At 42.8% G+C, this 18341-nt stretch overlaps 1 protein-coding gene across 5 annotated transcripts; it reads right to left on the bottom strand.

Annotated features, from left to right (window-relative positions):
* Positions 1-1876: 1876 nt before the first annotated feature.
* Positions 1877-13105, bottom strand: LOC110493686 (E3 ubiquitin/ISG15 ligase TRIM25). Of its 5 annotated transcripts, none has more exons than XM_021568096.2 (11): positions 13017-13105; positions 10762-11470; positions 9771-9866; positions 9347-9580; positions 8994-9162; positions 6947-6988; positions 6602-6709; positions 6187-6237; positions 5158-5271; positions 3144-3203; positions 1877-2419 (listed from the first exon to the last, which is right to left on the bottom strand). In XM_021568096.2, exons 2-11 carry the CDS (start codon positions 11368-11370, stop codon positions 1887-1889), a joined length of 2016 nt encoding a protein of 671 aa, XP_021423771.2. In that variant the 5' UTR covers positions 11371-11470; positions 13017-13105; the 3' UTR covers positions 1877-1886. The 5 variants fall into 5 exon arrangements, with proteins under 5 accessions (XP_021423771.2, XP_021423772.2, XP_036805576.1 ...); XM_021568097.2 differs by having other exon boundaries at positions 6602-6706; XM_036949681.1 differs by lacking the exon at positions 6187-6237.
* Between the last annotated feature and the right edge of the window lie 5236 nt (positions 13106-18341).

Raw genomic sequence — 18341 nt, 5'->3', positions numbered from 1 at the left:
TGCTTTTCAGCTCTATTCATTGCTTCTATATTCAGTGGTGTTATTGAATATGATATTCCCTAATGCGGAATGCCTGACACCAGCAAAAGCATTGCATGTGTGCCAGTACATGGCCTTCTGAACGGTGTTGTACTGTTCATATACAGTAGATAACATACATGTTAGACATGTTTATTCATGTTCTTTTGTGTATTTTACATGTGATTGTGTACTACCAAGACCCACACCAAGAGATCATAAGCTCTGATAAAACAGGCTGTAAACAGCTACCCGCAGACCACTTAAATGTATCTGTAAATAAACTGGCTGATCAAGACATGTATAATAATTTGTAATGTTTCTTTACCTGTATGGAAGTGCTTAGTTTTCATTAGATACTGATTAACAAATGCTGCCTGTTTAGGAGGTTGCTGTAGTTACAAGAGACCAAAGTCCAAAAGGATTACCTACACTGCATTATTACTAAAGCCAGTGACTACAACCAAATAATAACCTTTAAGGTACATTTCCAATATAAGTTCCCAATATCAGTATGATTAAGTCATTTATTGACCCAGATGCTGTACAGTGCCTTGCGAAAGTATTCGGCCCCCTTGAACTTTGCGACCTTTTGCCACATTTCAGGCTTCAAACATAAAGATATAAAACTATTAATAAAACTATTATATAAAACAAGTGGGACACAATCATGAAGTGGAACGACATTTATTGGATATTTCAAACTTTTTTAACAAATCAAAAACTGAAAAATTGGGCGTGCAAAATTATTCAGCCCCTTTACTTTCAGTGCAGAAAACTCTCCAGAAGTTCAGTGAGGATCTCTGAATGATCCAATGTTGACCTAAATTACTAATGATGATAAATACAATCCACCTGTGTGTAATCAAGTCTCCGTATAAATGCACCTGCACTGTGATAGTCTCAGAGGAAGAGTGGCAAGAAGAAAGCCATTTCTTAAAGATATCCATAAAAAGTGTTGTTTAAAGTTTGCCACAAGCCACCTGGGAGACACACCAAACATGTGGAAGAAGGTGCTCTGGTCAGATGAAACCAAAATTGAACTTTTTGGCAACAATGCAAGACGTTATGTTTGGCGTAAAAGCAACACAGCTCATCACCCTGAACACACCATCCCCACTGTCAAACATGGTGGTGGCAGCATCATGGTTTGGGCCTGCTTTTCTTCAGCAGGGACAGGGAAGATGGTTAAAATTGATGGGAAGATGGATGGAGCCAAATACAGGACCATTCTGGAAGAAAACCTGATGGAGTCTGCAAAAGACCTGAGACTGGGACGGAGATTTGTCTTCCAACAAGACAATGATCCAAAACATAAAGCAAAATCTACAATGGAATGGTTCAAAAATAAACATATCCAGGTGTTAGAATGGCCAAGTCAAAGTCCAGACCTGAATCCAATCGAGAATCTGTGGAAAGAACTGAAAACTGCTGTTCACAAATGCTCTCCATCCAACCTCACTGAGCTCGAGCTGTTTTGCAAGGAGGAATGGGAAAAAAATTCAGTCTCTCGATGTGCAAAACTGATAGAGACATACCCCAAGCGACTTACAGCTGTAATCGCAGCAAAAGGTGGCGCTACAAAGTATTAACTTAAGGGGGCTGAATAATTTTGCACGCCCAATTTTTCAGTTTTTGATTTGTTAAAAAAGTTTGAAATATCCAATAAATGTCGCTCCACTTCATGATTGTGTCCCACTTGTTGTTGATTCTTCACAAAAAAATAGTTTTATATCTTTATGTTTGAAGCCTGAAATGTGGCAAAAGGTCGCAAAGTTCAAGGGGGCCGAATACTTTCGCAAGGCACTGTACATTATAATTGTTTGTGAGGGAGAACAATGTGTGTGTGTGTGTGTTGTGTCAACTTCTTAAGACTGCAGCTTGCACAGGCTAACAGACGAGCCGCTGGAGAAGAGCCAGAATGCCGGGTACACTGCCTCCGCGAACTGGAACACAAACGTATGGAAAGGGTATGCCCGGTCCTGAACGTTATAGAAAGTGGCCGTTCCCTCCTCACAATCCAAAAGCACGCCGACGCGGATCGGATTCGGGTTCTGCAGTACAGTCTCACTGCTGGCGTGCCAGGCCGACAGCTTGACGTTGAACCACTCCACGCACCAGGACTGGGCGTTACGCCCCAGCCGGCTAGCCGGACCCTTCCGGTCAATGCTGTTGTAGGCCAGGCCGATGCCGGTGAAGTTGTTGCTGCTCATCTTAACCTCCCAGTAGTGACGGCCACGGGAGAAGCCCTTGGAAGTGAGCACCTGGCTGCAGACAGAGAAGCGGGCGGGGCCATCGGGGTAATGGGTGGGCTCGTCTGACACAGAGGCCATGGTCATGTTCTCTGTCAGGGAGATGCGCTTGTGGGCCGTTTTGGGGTCAAGGGTGAGAACGGTGCCATCTGGTGAGGGAGAGACAGGAGGTAAGATTCTCTCTCACAAACACACCCATGCACACATTCCTTCAGAATGCTGTACTTGTTTTCAAGCTAGTGTTAGGAATACAGGTAGATAAGTGGTTAGACCACAGACAGTCTATTTCCACTACAGACATCTCTCCACTGCTGGCAGCAGCTGCTAGGACTACCAGCAGGGTTAAGGGTTGAGTAATTGCTCACAGGTGTGAGTGATTCAGTGGCAATTACTGTAACAATCTTAGAAGCTGATCAAGAGCAGCATCCCAAGCCAATGGGGATTTCCTGTTGAGTGTTTGAATCTCTTTTGTTTGGCATGCCTTTTTGTATATTGTTATACTTGTCATCATATGAACATCAATAACCAACATGAGCCGTTTCCCCTAGAGACACTTACAACACCCTGTTGACTTATGTTGAACGCACACTGAGGTTACAGACTTGCAGCTTGCCAGAAGATTACGATGGAGCAGTGTGGATGAAAAGTACAATTTGGAGCACAGTGGCATATCCCATTCCTGCATCGAGGTATGTTTTCCGTCCCATATCTCACACCGGCTCCACGGTGTCTTAACGTAACCACGATTGAGTTCTGACCCCCAGTGCAAACAAGTGTAACGGTAGGGTCAGTATCTTCTGGCAAACCTCCTAGCTTCCCTAGATCGAGCCAGAGTCGGTTTTCTACGTGGGTTCGTAACACTTGTGAACTTACATCGTAGAAGGTCATTTCGTTTTGCTGCAGACGTGATACTTGGGGGAACACTTGCTTGTCCTGTAAGAAAAATACCATGCCATTAGTTTAGTATAGCGTATAGGTGACTTACCAGAGGGGTATTCCAGAAAGCCAGATTAGTGAGTTGGCGAGATCTGTCAAACTAGAATTTGAGCACATTTCCAGTTCCAGAAAGAAAGCTCGACCTATAGCCTGATCAACCATAGCAACGAATGCTCGGAAGAAAACCTCTTAGGTAGCAGGTTAACTTTACCTTAGCCTGTTCTGGTGAATAAAGACGGGGTTTCTCAGCCAATAAGATTGTTGTTCGTCGGCTATGGCCGGTCCCTTTGCGGAAAATCCAATTGACATCAGAGCCTTCATTGTTTGCCGTGCATTACAAAGGGAACAAATAATTGGACCTCAACTATCCTTTAAATCATTCAGAAGATTATCTTTTGGAACGTTATCGTTTTTCTGCACAATCATTCATATCTGGCCAACTTTTGCCAGCAGCATACCACTGCTGGCTTGCTTCTGAAGCTAAGCAGGGTTGATCCTGGATGGGAGACCAGATGCTGCTGGAAGTGGTGTTGGAGGGCCAGTAGGAGGCACTCTTTCCTCTGGTCTAAAAAAAATATCCCAATGCCCCAGGTTAGTGATTAGGTATACTGCCCTGTGTAGGGTGCCATTTTTCGGATGGGACGTTAAACGGGTGTCCTGACTCTCTGAGGTCATTAAAGATCCCATGGCACTTATCGTAAGAGTAGGGGTGTTAACCCTGGTGATCTGGCTAAATTCCCAATCTGGCCCTCAAACCATCACGGTCACCTAATAATCCTGTTTACAATTGGCTCATTCATCCCCCTCCTCTCCCCTGTAACTATTCCCCAGGTCGTTGCTGCAAATGAGTACGTGTTCTCAGTCAACTTACCTGGTAAAATAACGGATAAATAAAACTTACTCAACCTGTACATAGCCAATGTAATCCAACGTGGTTTTGCCTTTACTGCTATAGGCCTACAAACTCTGCATTACTTAGCAATATTTTGGCCACTGGAAGTTTCCTGTACAAACGATTTGGCAAAGCAACTGTGCGTAGAGCCGTAAGAAGAGTATGCCTTGCATTAGAGATTTTTTGTTGTCTTTGTTGCATTCCCTGCCCATCAAGCTGTATAATCAAGGTCTTTTACAGAACGGCAGGTACAGTAGGCTGCGACGCTTTGCTAATGTCAAATGAATAAACCTAAGCAACATGATAAATAGCCTAATTAAAAGAGCGCAGATTTTGCAAACATCATTGGCGTTACGACTTAGAACAAACACACCGTTGTCGTGAAAAGCACTCAAATTATTGTTCATCCTACATAGGCTATGGAATGGGCCTACCATTGCAATTGTGACATAGGCCATAGCCTTGACATGAATATCACCAGTGTTGCAATAACAGTGCTCTCTGAAGTGAAGGCATCATTACTAGTCACCCATGTGTGTAAGCTAGGCCTATTAAGGTATTGGAATTGTGCCATTTCACTTAAGCATTTACTCGGTCCGCAACTATCTGCCCTGCACCCTCTCTGGCATTTGCACCCGCGCCTCTATTACAATTTTGGTAAATATATGAACATATTCATTGTATGTTACAATAGTTTCTTGTTCTGGACTTGTGACATATTGGGCTGTCTTGACTCCATAGCTGTAGTTTATTTCGGTCATCGACATGAGGCCCTTTTTGAATGTTGCGTGCACGCGCCAGTTGTCGGATCAACCAATCTGCATTTCGCTTAGCACAATTACTTAAACGAGAAGCAGACGTTCTGGAACCAAGAAATCAGACTCATCTGGTTAAGAGAAACTGGACATGTTCAGGGAATCCTAAATATGTTAAACCATCTTGCTAGAATTACCCCCCAGTTGTGACAAGTATCCAGAATTGCATTCAAATTTGTCATTGGAGGCTCATTTATGGTATTCGGCTGCATGAGCAGAGAATATAATTTTAAGCAACATTTACCTGGGTCCTCCCTGTTCCTGGGTTCTGCTGATTGTCCTCTGGGGTGGTCCCTTGGTGTGTGTGGAACAGGAGTGGCGGACTCTCTGGGAGCATTAGGTGGCTTTTGGGAATTTTCTGATGGAAGACAAACAATTAATTTACAATATATTTTCATATCCAATGATGGCAGGCAGTTATTTTACACAATATTGTATGAGTCAGCTGCTGCCCTAATGAAACAGGCAGGGAGCAGGCCTCGAACCCTCGACCTTCTAGCCCGAAGTCCAGCGCGATATCGACTGTGCCCCAAAAGCATACTCGAGCGGCAGAGTAGATATCCGCGCTTATAAACCCAGGGTCGTTGCACTACTTCCTCCTTTCAAAGAACGCGCCCTCGTGCTAGCTTCCGACTCTACGTCTTGTAGGAACGCGCTCACTGGCCAAGCCCATGGCATTGTCGAGGATGCAAGGTCCGACCACTTCTGACATCAATGTAATGAAACAGGCACAGAGCAGGTCTCGAACCCTCGACCTTCTGGCCCGAAGTCCAGCGCGCTGTCGACTGTGCCCCAAAAGCATGCTTGAGCGGCAGTCGATATCTGCGCTTAATAAACTCAGGTTAGTTGCACTGTGTAGGTTACAGGGATAGACTTTTTGACAATTAAGCCCCTTTTTAAAAATGTTTTTTCTTACCTAGAGTCCGATGAACTCATTGAAACCATTTGTGCCTCTGTGTGCAGTTTGAAGGAAGTTGAAGTTAGTTTCTGATGCGATTGCTAACTAGTAGTAGTGCAATGACTGGAAGTCTATGGGAGCATCTAGCCAAAATTGGCTTATTTGACAATGTCGAAATATCCCTTTAAGCACTCTCTCCAACTAAGGTTTGCAGAACAGACTGAATAGCCATAAGCCTGTTAAACTAGATCATAAACTAATAACATTTTAACTTGTGATGTTACTTGAAACATGCAATGCACAGCACACCTGTTATCTGAGCTTGGCAGTTATTGAAGTAAACACACAGAAAAACACTGAAAAATCAGTTCTCACTGTCAGCCTTATGTTCTTTCCATTCCTTGTGATCTCGTTTCTTGTCCGACTCTGAAAGGGAGAAATGGTTGAGACGTGTAGGATCAAAAAAGTAACTGAGGGTCATAGTTGACCCTTTAGAGGTGTAAATAGTGGTAGAATTGGCAGTAAGTCTTTACTGACAGTAAAACAATCTGCTATCTTGTTTTTGAACCATTCATGTCACAGGTGTTTCTGACTGACAAAAATGAGCTGTATTTGTCCTGTTTTTGTCTGGTCTGATAAGGAAACGGGAAAAACCTAGTCGGTGTATCATATTCTATGTTTGTTGAATGGTTCAATGTAGTGTCTTGGTAAAAATGTACCTAAAAACACACTAAAAAGGGAATCTTTATCAGGCTACAAGGCCACAACGACCCATCTTGTAATAGCCTACTTCTCTCTCGGTTTGAATCTTGTGGAGGCTTCTTCTGGTTTGCCCTGAGGGGAGCTCCTGGGCTGTGGGATCTAGGCACTCTCGGATGACCTTGTGGTGGCATGCCTCCTGAAACAAAGACCAGATGACACTTAGAGTGTCACGCTGTATCAAAGTAAATACAGTGCCCACGGTTGTAATTACGCTATGAGTGACCACCACAACGAGTCTATTACTGATTTCACTAATTATTATGGCTGTACAATTTAGCCATACAAAAGCCATATGTTTCTGAAAAGTTACAACTGTTACTGTATGCCAGCAGGAGTTATGTAGTTATAAAGAGGAGTGCATAATGGCACTCACCCATTTCATAGAAGTTTGGCAGCAGAGGAGCAAACCTCTCAGCTGTTGGGAAGAAATCAACATTTATTGGTCATTTACACATATTTAGCATATGCTATTGTGGGTGTAGGGAAAGGCTTGTTTTCTTAGCTCCAGCAGTGCAGTTATAACAATACAATAAAAACATGAACACTTTCCTAATATTGAGTTGCACTCGCACTCAGAACAGCCTCAATTCGTCGGGGCATGGCCTCTACAATAGGGATGGGCATTTGACAGTTTGACAGTTTTTTTAAGAGTACTCGCATAATTTCAGGGCTCTAATGAGAAAATTATAATTATTAAAAACACATTTGACAATGTGTGCATTTATCTATATGTCAAACAGCGCGCAACCATGAATAATTTATCATAACCATTAGACACATTCTAATTCCTAGATTGCTATTTGAGAATCATTAATGAAACTATGGGCTCTGTTAAGGTGTCAGCATGCTTCAGTTCGGCTGGCGCCTAGCCAAACCTGGCTACCCTAACCAAGCGTGTGCTCGCATACTCCCGCATACCTTGCTTGAAAAACGAGAAAAATGCGTCAATAGTACCGTTTGCCCATTGAGACGCCTCAGCCTGTATACACTTCCTCAATAGTCAGAATTAAATCGACGATAACTCAAGACGTTTTTGCTGACGATTTTAGTTGTGCAATTTTACAAACTAACGTGCATGAACGAGTTGAATAACATACTTTATTTTAGAATCAATATTGCTGACCAATCACAGACGAAAGGTCGTGACTTCGCTCCGAATTTCGGCTTGCCTCCGAACAGCCGAAAAAAACCCTCACCAAAACGTCAATAATATGCACGAACTCTACCGAAGTGTTTCGGTTGGGAAGCATGCAGACGCTTTTACCTGCTCTGCTCTGGTGAAGTCACAGCTGCGTTTTGCAGTGGCAAAATATATAATGCGAGATTTCTGCTGCTGCTTGTCCAACTCCGAGTTTCGTTGTGCTTGATTAGCATATGATTTGTCAAGGAGATAGTTGTGGCTTCTGCTCTGCATCAGACAAGTTTTGTGCTTCAGTTGCACTTCTCCACTCGGATGAGAATTCACGAACTGAAATTCTCTGGTAAAATGCTAGATTAACTAGAAGCAAAACATTAGATTAGGAAATGTAGCTGGTTACATTGTATGATCAACATTCGACAGTTTGAGTTCTCCAAACAACCTGTACACTACGAGAATGAGAACGCTATGCCTATTAACACATTGAATAAACGGAAATGACCATAACCAAACAGTCTGGATTAATGGGGAAATGGCAAATGATTAACACTAGCCTACATTTACTATTGATATATAGCAGGGATTTCATAAAGATTGACAAACAATTCACACCATGAAATCAATGAATATGTATGAATTGGCGGGAGAGTGAGCATTTTATTTTTAAACTAGGCAAGTCAGTTAAGAACAAATTATTAGGAACAGAGGCAGAACAACATATTTGTACCTTGTCAGCTCTAGGATTCGATCTTGCAACCTTTAGGTTACAAGTCCAAAGCTCTAACCACTAGGCTACCTGCTGCCTGCCGGTATGGAGAAAGATTTGATGTCATCCCAACTCTACAAGGTGTCAAGCATTCCACAGGGATGCAGGCGCATGTTAACGCTGATGCTTCCCACAGTTGTTGTTTCAAGTTGGCTGGATGTCCTTTGGGTGGTGGACCATTCTTGATACACATGGGAAAATGGGTGAGCGCCCAGTTCAGGGCAGGGTACTGGGTGGAGGCCGGCAAGTGGTGACTATTTCACTTAGATGACCTAAGTATAATGCTTGGAATCTGGAAAACTAACACCTCAAACCACCAGATTGGTAACCAATTTGAGGGATAAGATGTTGGATTGTGAATTATTGATTGATTGGACTCATTGTTTGATCCCTTATTGCTCTCCAATATAAAAATCACCATTGTCAAACATGTCCATGCAAAGTTTTGGAATTAAATATCACAAGGCATCATACAAATGCCGCCCATAAGCATGTTTTATACACTTGTATACACACCTGGTTTGAGTATCTGCAGTCTGGTCTCTACAGGCTGTTTCAGTACATGTGTGAGATGCTCCCTCAGGACTGCAGAGTAGGCATGCCAGGCTGCCACGGCCTTAGAGTCCAGGTTCACCTTTGGGGTATAGGGGTCAAAGGCCACCACTGCCGGCATGTCAACTGAGGCCTGTCCCAAAGGAAAGGTAAAAAACCAACATTAAGATGCATTATAGTCATTATCGGAATTTCAAGACTGTTAGCCCACTGAGCTAAGGCCGGGAGCTGACGCAAGTCTTCTGATTTCAGGTAAGGTTGCTCATCACGTGAGTGAGAGCAGTTCACCGAAGCCACCTTCGCTACACTGGACTCACCTGTAGGAAAGCCACGGTCTGAGTCTGACTGAGCAGGCTGTTGACGCCATCTTTTGCTGCGCTAAGCTTCACAATGTTCTGGTTGAACTTCTTTATGAGGTTCTGGAGTTTGGTCTGACCGCTCTCCTGCTCGCGGTCCACAGTGTTCAGAGCCTCACGCTCGTCACGGTCCAGCAGCTCCCGGATTTGGCGGTAGTCATCCTCTAGCGCTCTCTTCCTGCTGGCTGCAGAGTCCTGGAGGAGGTGGACACAAAGTACAAGGAGTTCTCAAATTGATATCTCTCATAGCATCTCACACTGCTCTTCCTGTAGGTATTCAATATTTAGTTTTTCCAGGTGCTCAAAGGTTTCAAACTGCTTTATATACTGAATACGGTAGTTAAGACAATTTCTTGAGTCCTTTGTTTAAAAAGTGATCGCTCACCTTCAACTTGCTCTGCTGGTCACTCATCTGAGAGATGACCGTCTGGTTCTTGTCAATCTTTCCATCCAGCAGACTCAACTTGCCCCTCAAATCAGACTGAATGAGACATGAATGAACATTATCTTCAACCAAATAAAAACATTTCTAACTCTTAAGATGGGATAATTAGTTCTTTCAGGATTAGTGATCAATCACTGTGACCTTACACCTGTAGCCTAGCGGTTAAGAGCGCTGGGCCAGTAACCTGAAAGGTGGTTTAAATCCCGAGCCGGAAAGGTGGAAAAATCTGCCCTTGAGCAAGGCAGTTAACCCTTAACAACTGCTCCCCGGGTGCTGATGACATGGACATCAATTAAGGCAGCCACCCTCACCTCTCCGATTCAGATGGGTTGGGTTAAATGCGGAAGATACATTTTGGTTGAACGCATTCAGTTGTGCAAGCAACTTACTAGGTATCCCCACAGAACAGAATGCTAGGTATTTTACCAGATGTATAAATGTGAAGCATCTGGTTAGTTTCCACTCACTACCAAATATGGTGATTAGAGGAAGCCCAGGGGTAGATTTTGGCCAACATTCACTTATCCATTTACAAAACTAGAATCTGTAAGAGTGGACTGGGTTTTGTAGACTAACTTTTGCCAAAGTTTCTTAACTGCGTTGTTAAGGAGTACAAGGGCGAATTGAGTTATTGTGTACACACACACACCAGAGTAGGCGTTCCATAACGGAAATATGCAAATAAATACTAGAATGAGCCAATAGGATCTCACTAGCTCGTGCTTGGCTCTGCCCACCTCCTTGCTTGGTCTGCCCACTATGATTAATTTGCTCCCATTGAACCGACATGCTCTGGTCTATTCCCCTTCCCTCATAAAAAGGTTCAGACCTCTAGACGGAGATTGTAATGCACTACATGGGTGCAATGGGCTGGCACAACACTGTGTGCCTGACCGTGGATGGGGTGTATTAACATCTATTGTGAACTTACCTCTTGCAGTGCCCGTTGTTCATCAGGGTTGGAGAAGGTACAGCCTTTATGCACCTGCTGCAGACAGACACCACAGATACAGCGGCCATGTTGGACACAGTAGAACTCCATCAGCTTGTGGTGGTCGGGGCAGATACGGTCGCGCAGGTCACCCAGAGGCTCGTTCAGCTGATGCGCGCCAAACACTGGATTCTCATGATGAGGCCTCACGTGCTCAAGGCAGAATGACGCCATACAGGTGAGGCAGGTCTTGAATGCTTTGGCTTCCATACAGGTGTCGCACAAGATAACCACCTCTTTGGGCTCCAACTTGACCGCATCCCACTTGATTAAGTCGCCCATCTCATTGGGGAGGTCGCTTTTATTCGACTTCATTTTGAACGTTTCCACAACAGTGCTGAGAACGGTGTTCTTCTTCAGCTCTGGTTTGGTGGTGAAGTGGGTACGGCATTGTGGACAGCTGTAGTTGTCTTTCCATGTTTCTAGGAGACACGCTTGGCAAAAGTTGTGTCCACATGGAATTGTCACCGGACAGTCGAAAGCACAGAGGCAGATGCTACAGCTCAGTTCGTCTTCGAGACTCATGAGGGAAAACATTTCGTTGGCCATGATGGAACTACAACCGTCTGCTGCTGTGTTGTCTAAGTATTCGGTTTAAACTACTATTCTGACAACAACAGAAATGATAACATCACCTTTGTATGGAAACCTTCAAAATAAAAGCACACAGTTCAAAACATTGCAATGTTGATAACTCATTCTAAAGATATTAAATTGTAATCAATTGCTATTTACTTGCTAATTAATTGCTTATATGCAAGGTCTTCTTTGTTTTGCAAAAAAAAGTGTACAAAAATTAAGACCTAAGACCACTTGGTATAGCTATTGGTATGCTCACAATACTGGGGTAGCTCCACCAATTAGGTGCCTTGGGAGTAGTGCAACTTTGTGGGAAAAAGTTTACTTAGCTGAATTACAACATGTCAAAACACACATGTTCAACCTAATTTAAAGAGTTTTCCCAATCCCTTAAATATTTTTTGGGGTGACAAATAAGTAGCAGGGTTGACCGTACATAAAGTAGCAGGGTTGACCGTACATAAAGTAGCAGGGTTGACATGTTGTTCTTGACCAGCTCAGTTTCCTGCCACAAAGCACCAGAAAATGGACAAAAAGAGTAGAACCAGCTCACTTGCTTTTACACTGATTTGACTATATGTCCAATTAAAACTTTTGCAGGAATAGCTTCACCATATTAAAATGAGAGTTTAGTTAACGTAGTGACCTTAACATTTTGGACAGATGTTTAATTCCTTAAATTAGTCTCTAAATAATGTGATTAATCTTCAGAAATGACTGTCAGTGAACCAGTATTGCTTCCGCACCTCTCCAATTGCTCCATAAAAGCTGCAGTCCTTGCAGAGCAAGGGAAATAACTACTTCAAGGTCTGAGGGAGTGAGGTCACTGATTTGAAACACTACTAGAGAGCACGACTAGCTACCTAGCCATTACACACAGGTTACAAAAACAACATAACTAGGGCTTTACAATGATTGTGAACATCGGGCACAAAGAGGAAATTGGGGAACATCAGCACAAAGTTCTCTATAAACCAGTATGTAATTCATATAGTGTAGGCAGTCACTGTAAATAAGAATTTGTTCTTAACTGACTTGCCTAGTTAAATAAAGGTTCATTTTTTTTTAAAATTGCATTGTGGCCAATGGAATGGGTGGAGTAAAAGGCCAGCAACACTGTATTAGCATAGCAGTATTTGTGTACACTTTCAAATGAAATGCTGGTATAAAATATAATAGGTTATTTGTCCAAGGTGGTTGCAATGCTTTGAAAAACAGTTGTACGTAACTAGTGTTAAACAAAAGGATAGTCAAAACTGTCCATGTCTTTGCAGGTAGACTCTTATTTTGAGAAAATCCTGCTGCTGGTACAACGGTAATCTAGTTTCAGTGAGTCACTCTGGCGAAACAAAATGCATTAGCAACACAAAACGTATTGATAATCTTTGCTTCCGTGGTGCAGCTACGGAATATTTGGGTTTTGAGGATACTATTTTTGCGCATAGTCATTATCTACTTTATTTTCAATCTAACCTTACCGTTTCCCCTTTTGAAGAGACATTATTACATTATTTTCTTGAGTGAACAATTAGGCCTTCATGATTTTAGTGTTTTTAAAATAAAATGTACCTGAACCATTATATTTTAAGTAAAGTAGCCAACGGAATCAAACTTACCAGGCTGTAAAGTGTGCTGACAACCGGTCTACGTAGGTCCCATGACTTGTCCGAGTTCTGCGGCCCGTTCCTAGGGAATCTTCTTCTGTGGGGTTTATCGGCAGTTGGCATCCAACGTTATGGTGCATTACCGCCGCCTACTGTACTGGAGTGTGGGCCAGAGACTGGGAGAAACAAAATTCTACCTGTCAGCCTGTTTCTCTTAAAAAAGACGACAAAAAATGTAGACTGTATATAATGACGTTCAACTTAGTATACTCTTTAAACTAATTTCCTGTATCCACTTCTCCCTCATACTGGATCTCAGCCTCTTCCCCACTCATACTGCCTACACTATGTCAGTACAAGCTCCACTGTCTCTGTTTCCTGGCAATAATCATACTTTCCTGTTGGATGCTTTCCCATAAAGTCTTATTTAACCGGCTGTGTCCCACCCCTAATCTTGTAAAAAATAGCCCCCTCTCTTCTGTCTCTTCCTGCCGTCCTCCCCTTCCCGACATTCCTCTGTACTTAGAATACATGTCTACCCTTAGTATCTCTATTCCACTGCTCCTGCCATCTCTGCACCACCACTGTCCATATCAGGCTTTTTGCCTCTGCCTTGCTCATTTGAAACCTAAACATCAACATCCCGAGGGGACTAAGTTCTTGTTTAGCCAGTACATCAACTGCCTTGTTTCCCTTCACACACACACTTGGGCTAGGACCCAAGTCAATCTTGTCTGTATACCCATCTGTCTAACCCTACCATGGGTTTGTAGTACGGCACAAAGCCGGTATTGTCTGCTACATGTACTAAAGGACTGCAGACTCCAACACAGCACATGAATCAGAGTACATAACTACTGTCTGGCTTGACTTCCTCCACCCGCCGCAAGGCCAGTATGGCCATCAGCGCTGCTGTATATACCGCCAGATGATCTGTAATACGTTTCCTGACTGCCACCCCACATTCCTGTACTACAGATGCTGGCCCAGTACGTCCTGTCCGTAGATCTTTTTGAACCATCTGTAAATGGCCACAATGCTGATACACTGTATCCAGATGTCTATTAAACAAATCAGATGGATGAACACTGTCCTCCATCTTTCTGTAGTCTCTCCATCACTTCTCGATCAACTACAAGAGCTGGGGAGGAGCCATGGTGGGTTCACAAGAATAGCTACTGTTGGACTACATTCTCTTCCCGACAGTCCCATCTCCCTCGCATGGGTATTACCCACCCGAAGATCGTGTTCTGTCCTCGCTCATGTTCCCAGCATGCCTTTCACAGGATGAGACGCCCCATGTCCCTGTAGGTTCACCCAATAATTGCCAGCTGCTGTCTCATCTGCAATGTCATCTCCCCCATCTCCACATGTAGTCAGTGGAGTTTATTCATGGATGCCAAGGGAAGCCAGGTTTCTCCCAAAAAATGTACCAATATAAAAAAAATGACATTAATTTATTTTGTTTTCTGTGTTTCATAATTTCCCTTAAATTCGCAAGACGCTGAATGTATCTGGATGGAGATGGGGATTTGGACTTGTGGTTTTACTTAATTCTATGTACTGGCCAATGATTATAACATCGATTCTGATCCAACTATTAATGCATACCTTGTTGTGCCCCTGGCCACGTCATATTTAGCTTACATTGATTGGACTAAATCATTTTTGGTATCTTTTAGTAGTTACTGTATTTGACTAAGCAGAGGTGATTTGATGTTGAAATGGTGGTGGAAAAGTGGAGGCAGCTCCTGTTTTCTTTGTGACTTGTGGTAATCAATAGTAGTTTAGCTTGACCATGCTGTTGGTCATGTTACTGTACATGCAACATGCTTTGTGGACTTCACTGGACAGAGGTTGCGATCAGGTTTTGTGATTTGTGACAAAGGTGTGTTTGAATTTATTCTGACACCTTGTCTTCTTATTGACTCGGCCTTTAGACCAATATATCAACGTAACAGGTTATAGCGAAACTACTACATAGTCCTTGACCCTGTATGACATCTAGCCTTTCCAATGAGATCCTGGCTGCCAAACCATGCGCTATACTGTCGTAGTCTATTACAGATCGGATCAATGCAACATACATGGTCCTCAATACCCGGCCATACCTGAGTAAATATCATTGCTTTGTGTGGAATGTTGATTCAGTTGCGGTTTGCACCATTATTTAACAGTACTGCATGTCAGCCACCTGAAACATTAGCGAATTGACTGGAAACTGGGTGGTATATGCTCCTTGTGGTTTGAGGGGAACACTTGCATTTTTGTCAAGGCGGAGATGAGTGGCCGAGACAGAGGCATGCATGGACGCATCAATTCAGGCTACAGGCCTAATGACAGGTGGCAACCCATCATTCAGGGCAGGTGTGGCTTGAGCCCCACTTTTTTTGTTGTTGGGGGGGGGGGGGGGGGGCTTGCCTGGTTTTTGTTATTTTGGCATTAATACGTGTCACATCAGTTTGCAAGCAATGTCAAATATATAATTATCATTGGGTTTAATAAAGTCACATACAAACATGGTCTCTTGTTTTCTTGAGTAATGCAGTTCCAAAAGGCAGGTGTTTCAGCCTAGCTCAGTGCTTTCTGTGGTGGATAATATTTGCCCACGAAGGACCGTCGCACCACCTTCCTGTTCAAGTGAGCACAGCACCACAAGGTGAGTCCAAAAATGTATTGTATGCTGCTGCATGAATGGAGTATGCCAAGGAGATATGTATACTGTAGCTAAGAAAGTAATATGAAGTATGTTGTGTAGTTTCATCACCAAAGCCCTATATACCACCCACCACTGTGACCTGTATGCTCTCGTTGGCTGGCCCTCACTACTTATCCGTCGCCAAACCCACTGGCTCCAGGTCATCTATAAGTCTTTGATAGGTAAAGCCCTGCCTTATCTCAGTTCACTGGCCACCATAGTAACACCCACCTGTAGCACGCGCTCCAGCAGGTACATTGCACTGGTCATCCCCAAAGCCAACACTTACCTTGGCCGCCTTTCCTTCCAGCTCTCTGCTGCCATTGACTGGAACGAATTGCAAAAATCTCAGAAACTGGAGTCTTATATCTTCCTTTCTAACTTTAAGCATCAGCTGTCTGAGCAGCTTACTGATCACTGTACCTGTACATAGCCAATCTGTAAACAGCACCTCATCCCCATATTATTACTTACCCTCTTGCTCTTTTGCACCCCAGTATCTCTACTTGAACATCTATTACTCCCGTGTTAATGCTAAATTGTAGTTATTTTCGCCTCTAGGGCCTATTTATTGCCTACCTCCCTACTCTTCTACATTTGCACACACTGTACATATATTTAAATTTTATTTTGTGTTATTGACTGTACATTTGTTCGTGTACCTCTGTTGTTTTTGTCACACTGCTTTGCTTTATCTTGGCCAGGTCGCAGTCGTAAATGAGAACTTGTTCTCAACTAGCCTACCTGGTTTAATAAAGGTGAAATAAAAAGAAAAGACAAGAACCACTATAAAATAAATATGGATATTTTCTTTCAGTCCTTGAAATGTGTCTGCCCTTATGGATTCACAGAAGATACATTACATGGCCAAAAGTATGTGAATACCTGCTCGTTGAATATCTCATTCCAAAATCATGGGCATTAATATGGAATTGGTTAAATTTGAGGAACTGACTTGTTGGAAAAGTGGTATCCTATGACAGTGCCACGTTGAAAGTCCCTGAGCTTTTCAGTACTGGCCATTCTACTCCCATGTTTGTCTATGGAGATTGTACAGCTTTTTTCTGATTTTGTACTCCCGTCAGCAACCGGTGTGGCTAAAATAGCCACATCCACTAATTTGAAGGGTTTCCACATGTAGTGTATTTTATATAAGTTGTACAGGGCTCTGTAGCAGATGCTAGGTATTCAGATATCCAAAGAATGTCTGTCTAAATCTCTAAAATACAGGAGTGTACACTATTTACTGGTAAATCAAGAGAACTGTGTATTCAACAATGTTACATGGTAAAAGTAACATACCCCCAAATTTTTATGAACAGTGTAGTTCAGTGTGTCTGAGTGTCCCTCAGGTGTAGGGACACACAAGTGCAGAGAACTGTAGCTACAGATTGTTACACCAGATAATGTGATTTACCCAAAGATTTTTGCAGACATTTTGTCTATTTCAAGTCTTCTCTCATTGATAGAGACAGGTGGTTGTCCACCCCAAAATTCCTGTCTCGATCAATGAATGAAAAGACACGATGTCGGAGCACATACTGTTGGTATCTAGAATCCACTCCAGGAAGAAGCACAGGCACCACATGGTAATGTCTGTGAGACACAAACAAATACTATATTGTACAGTTTGAACAACAGTTGAACCATGCCAGCATAACATCAACATTAGGGAAGACTAGTTGAACATGTGCACAGGCACATAGATTACATTTACAATAATATCTAGACTAATAGAATGAAATATGGCATAACCCTCAACCTTTGCACAGTGGGCAGACTGTACAAATGAGCCTAGGTAGGTAGGCAGGCAGACAGTATCTACATACAACCATGTCCACTAGGCAAATATTTTTATAGTAAAATCAGCTCTAGTTTTTGAGATTTACCACAGTAAATTGTTGTGTAGTTTCTCCTCACTGTTTGCTAGTAAACTTAGGTAGTTTGCGGGATATGCAATACTTGTTATTTACATCTCTTTGGAATCCTATCTTGCATCATGCCTATAACTCTGTGAGATTTAAATGCATCCATGGTCATAACCATTGTCAACCCTCATCAATGTTACATAGCTAGCTAGTAAAATGATTTACAGTTGCTGATGTTACACATGCTTGCTAACAAGGTACAAATGTGAAGCGTGGTGCATAACATGTTAGCAGGTGCCAGGCTAAGTAGCTAGCCAACTCCAGTCGTGCTAATGTTTGCTGTTAAACCTAATTTTAGGTGGCTGGTTGTAATGTTGTAGCTTGCTTTTTAGTAGCTAGCCATATCTACAACTTAAAAGAGAGGTTTTACAATCAAGATACAAAAGAGCTCCTATTTTGTAATAGATAGATAGATATGGCTACCGGTAGTTGTTTACCTACCTAGCTAGCTACATAATTAGATTCCCCCCACTGTAACACAGTAGTAGCTATGTTAGTGTATTGCTGGCTATGTGTTTCAGTAGATAAAGTTAGCTAGGATGCTTGCAGGAAACAATGGCATTTGCATCTGCTCAGTTCTTTCATTTTTGCCCAAAGGATTGTTGTTAGTGTCCGCCTTGTTGTTAGTGTTCCCCTTTAACATTTAATTGAAACGGTTTTTGGGAAACCCATTCCAACCGTCCTCTAGGCTACTTTGATATGCGTCACTGG

This window comes from Oncorhynchus mykiss, chromosome 17 (genome assembly GCF_013265735.2).
Source record: "Oncorhynchus mykiss isolate Arlee chromosome 17, USDA_OmykA_1.1, whole genome shotgun sequence".
NCBI lineage: Eukaryota > Metazoa > Chordata > Actinopteri > Salmoniformes > Salmonidae > Oncorhynchus > Oncorhynchus mykiss.
Note: the sequence above shows the minus strand (reverse complement) of the source record. Positions and strands in the feature narration are given on the sequence as shown.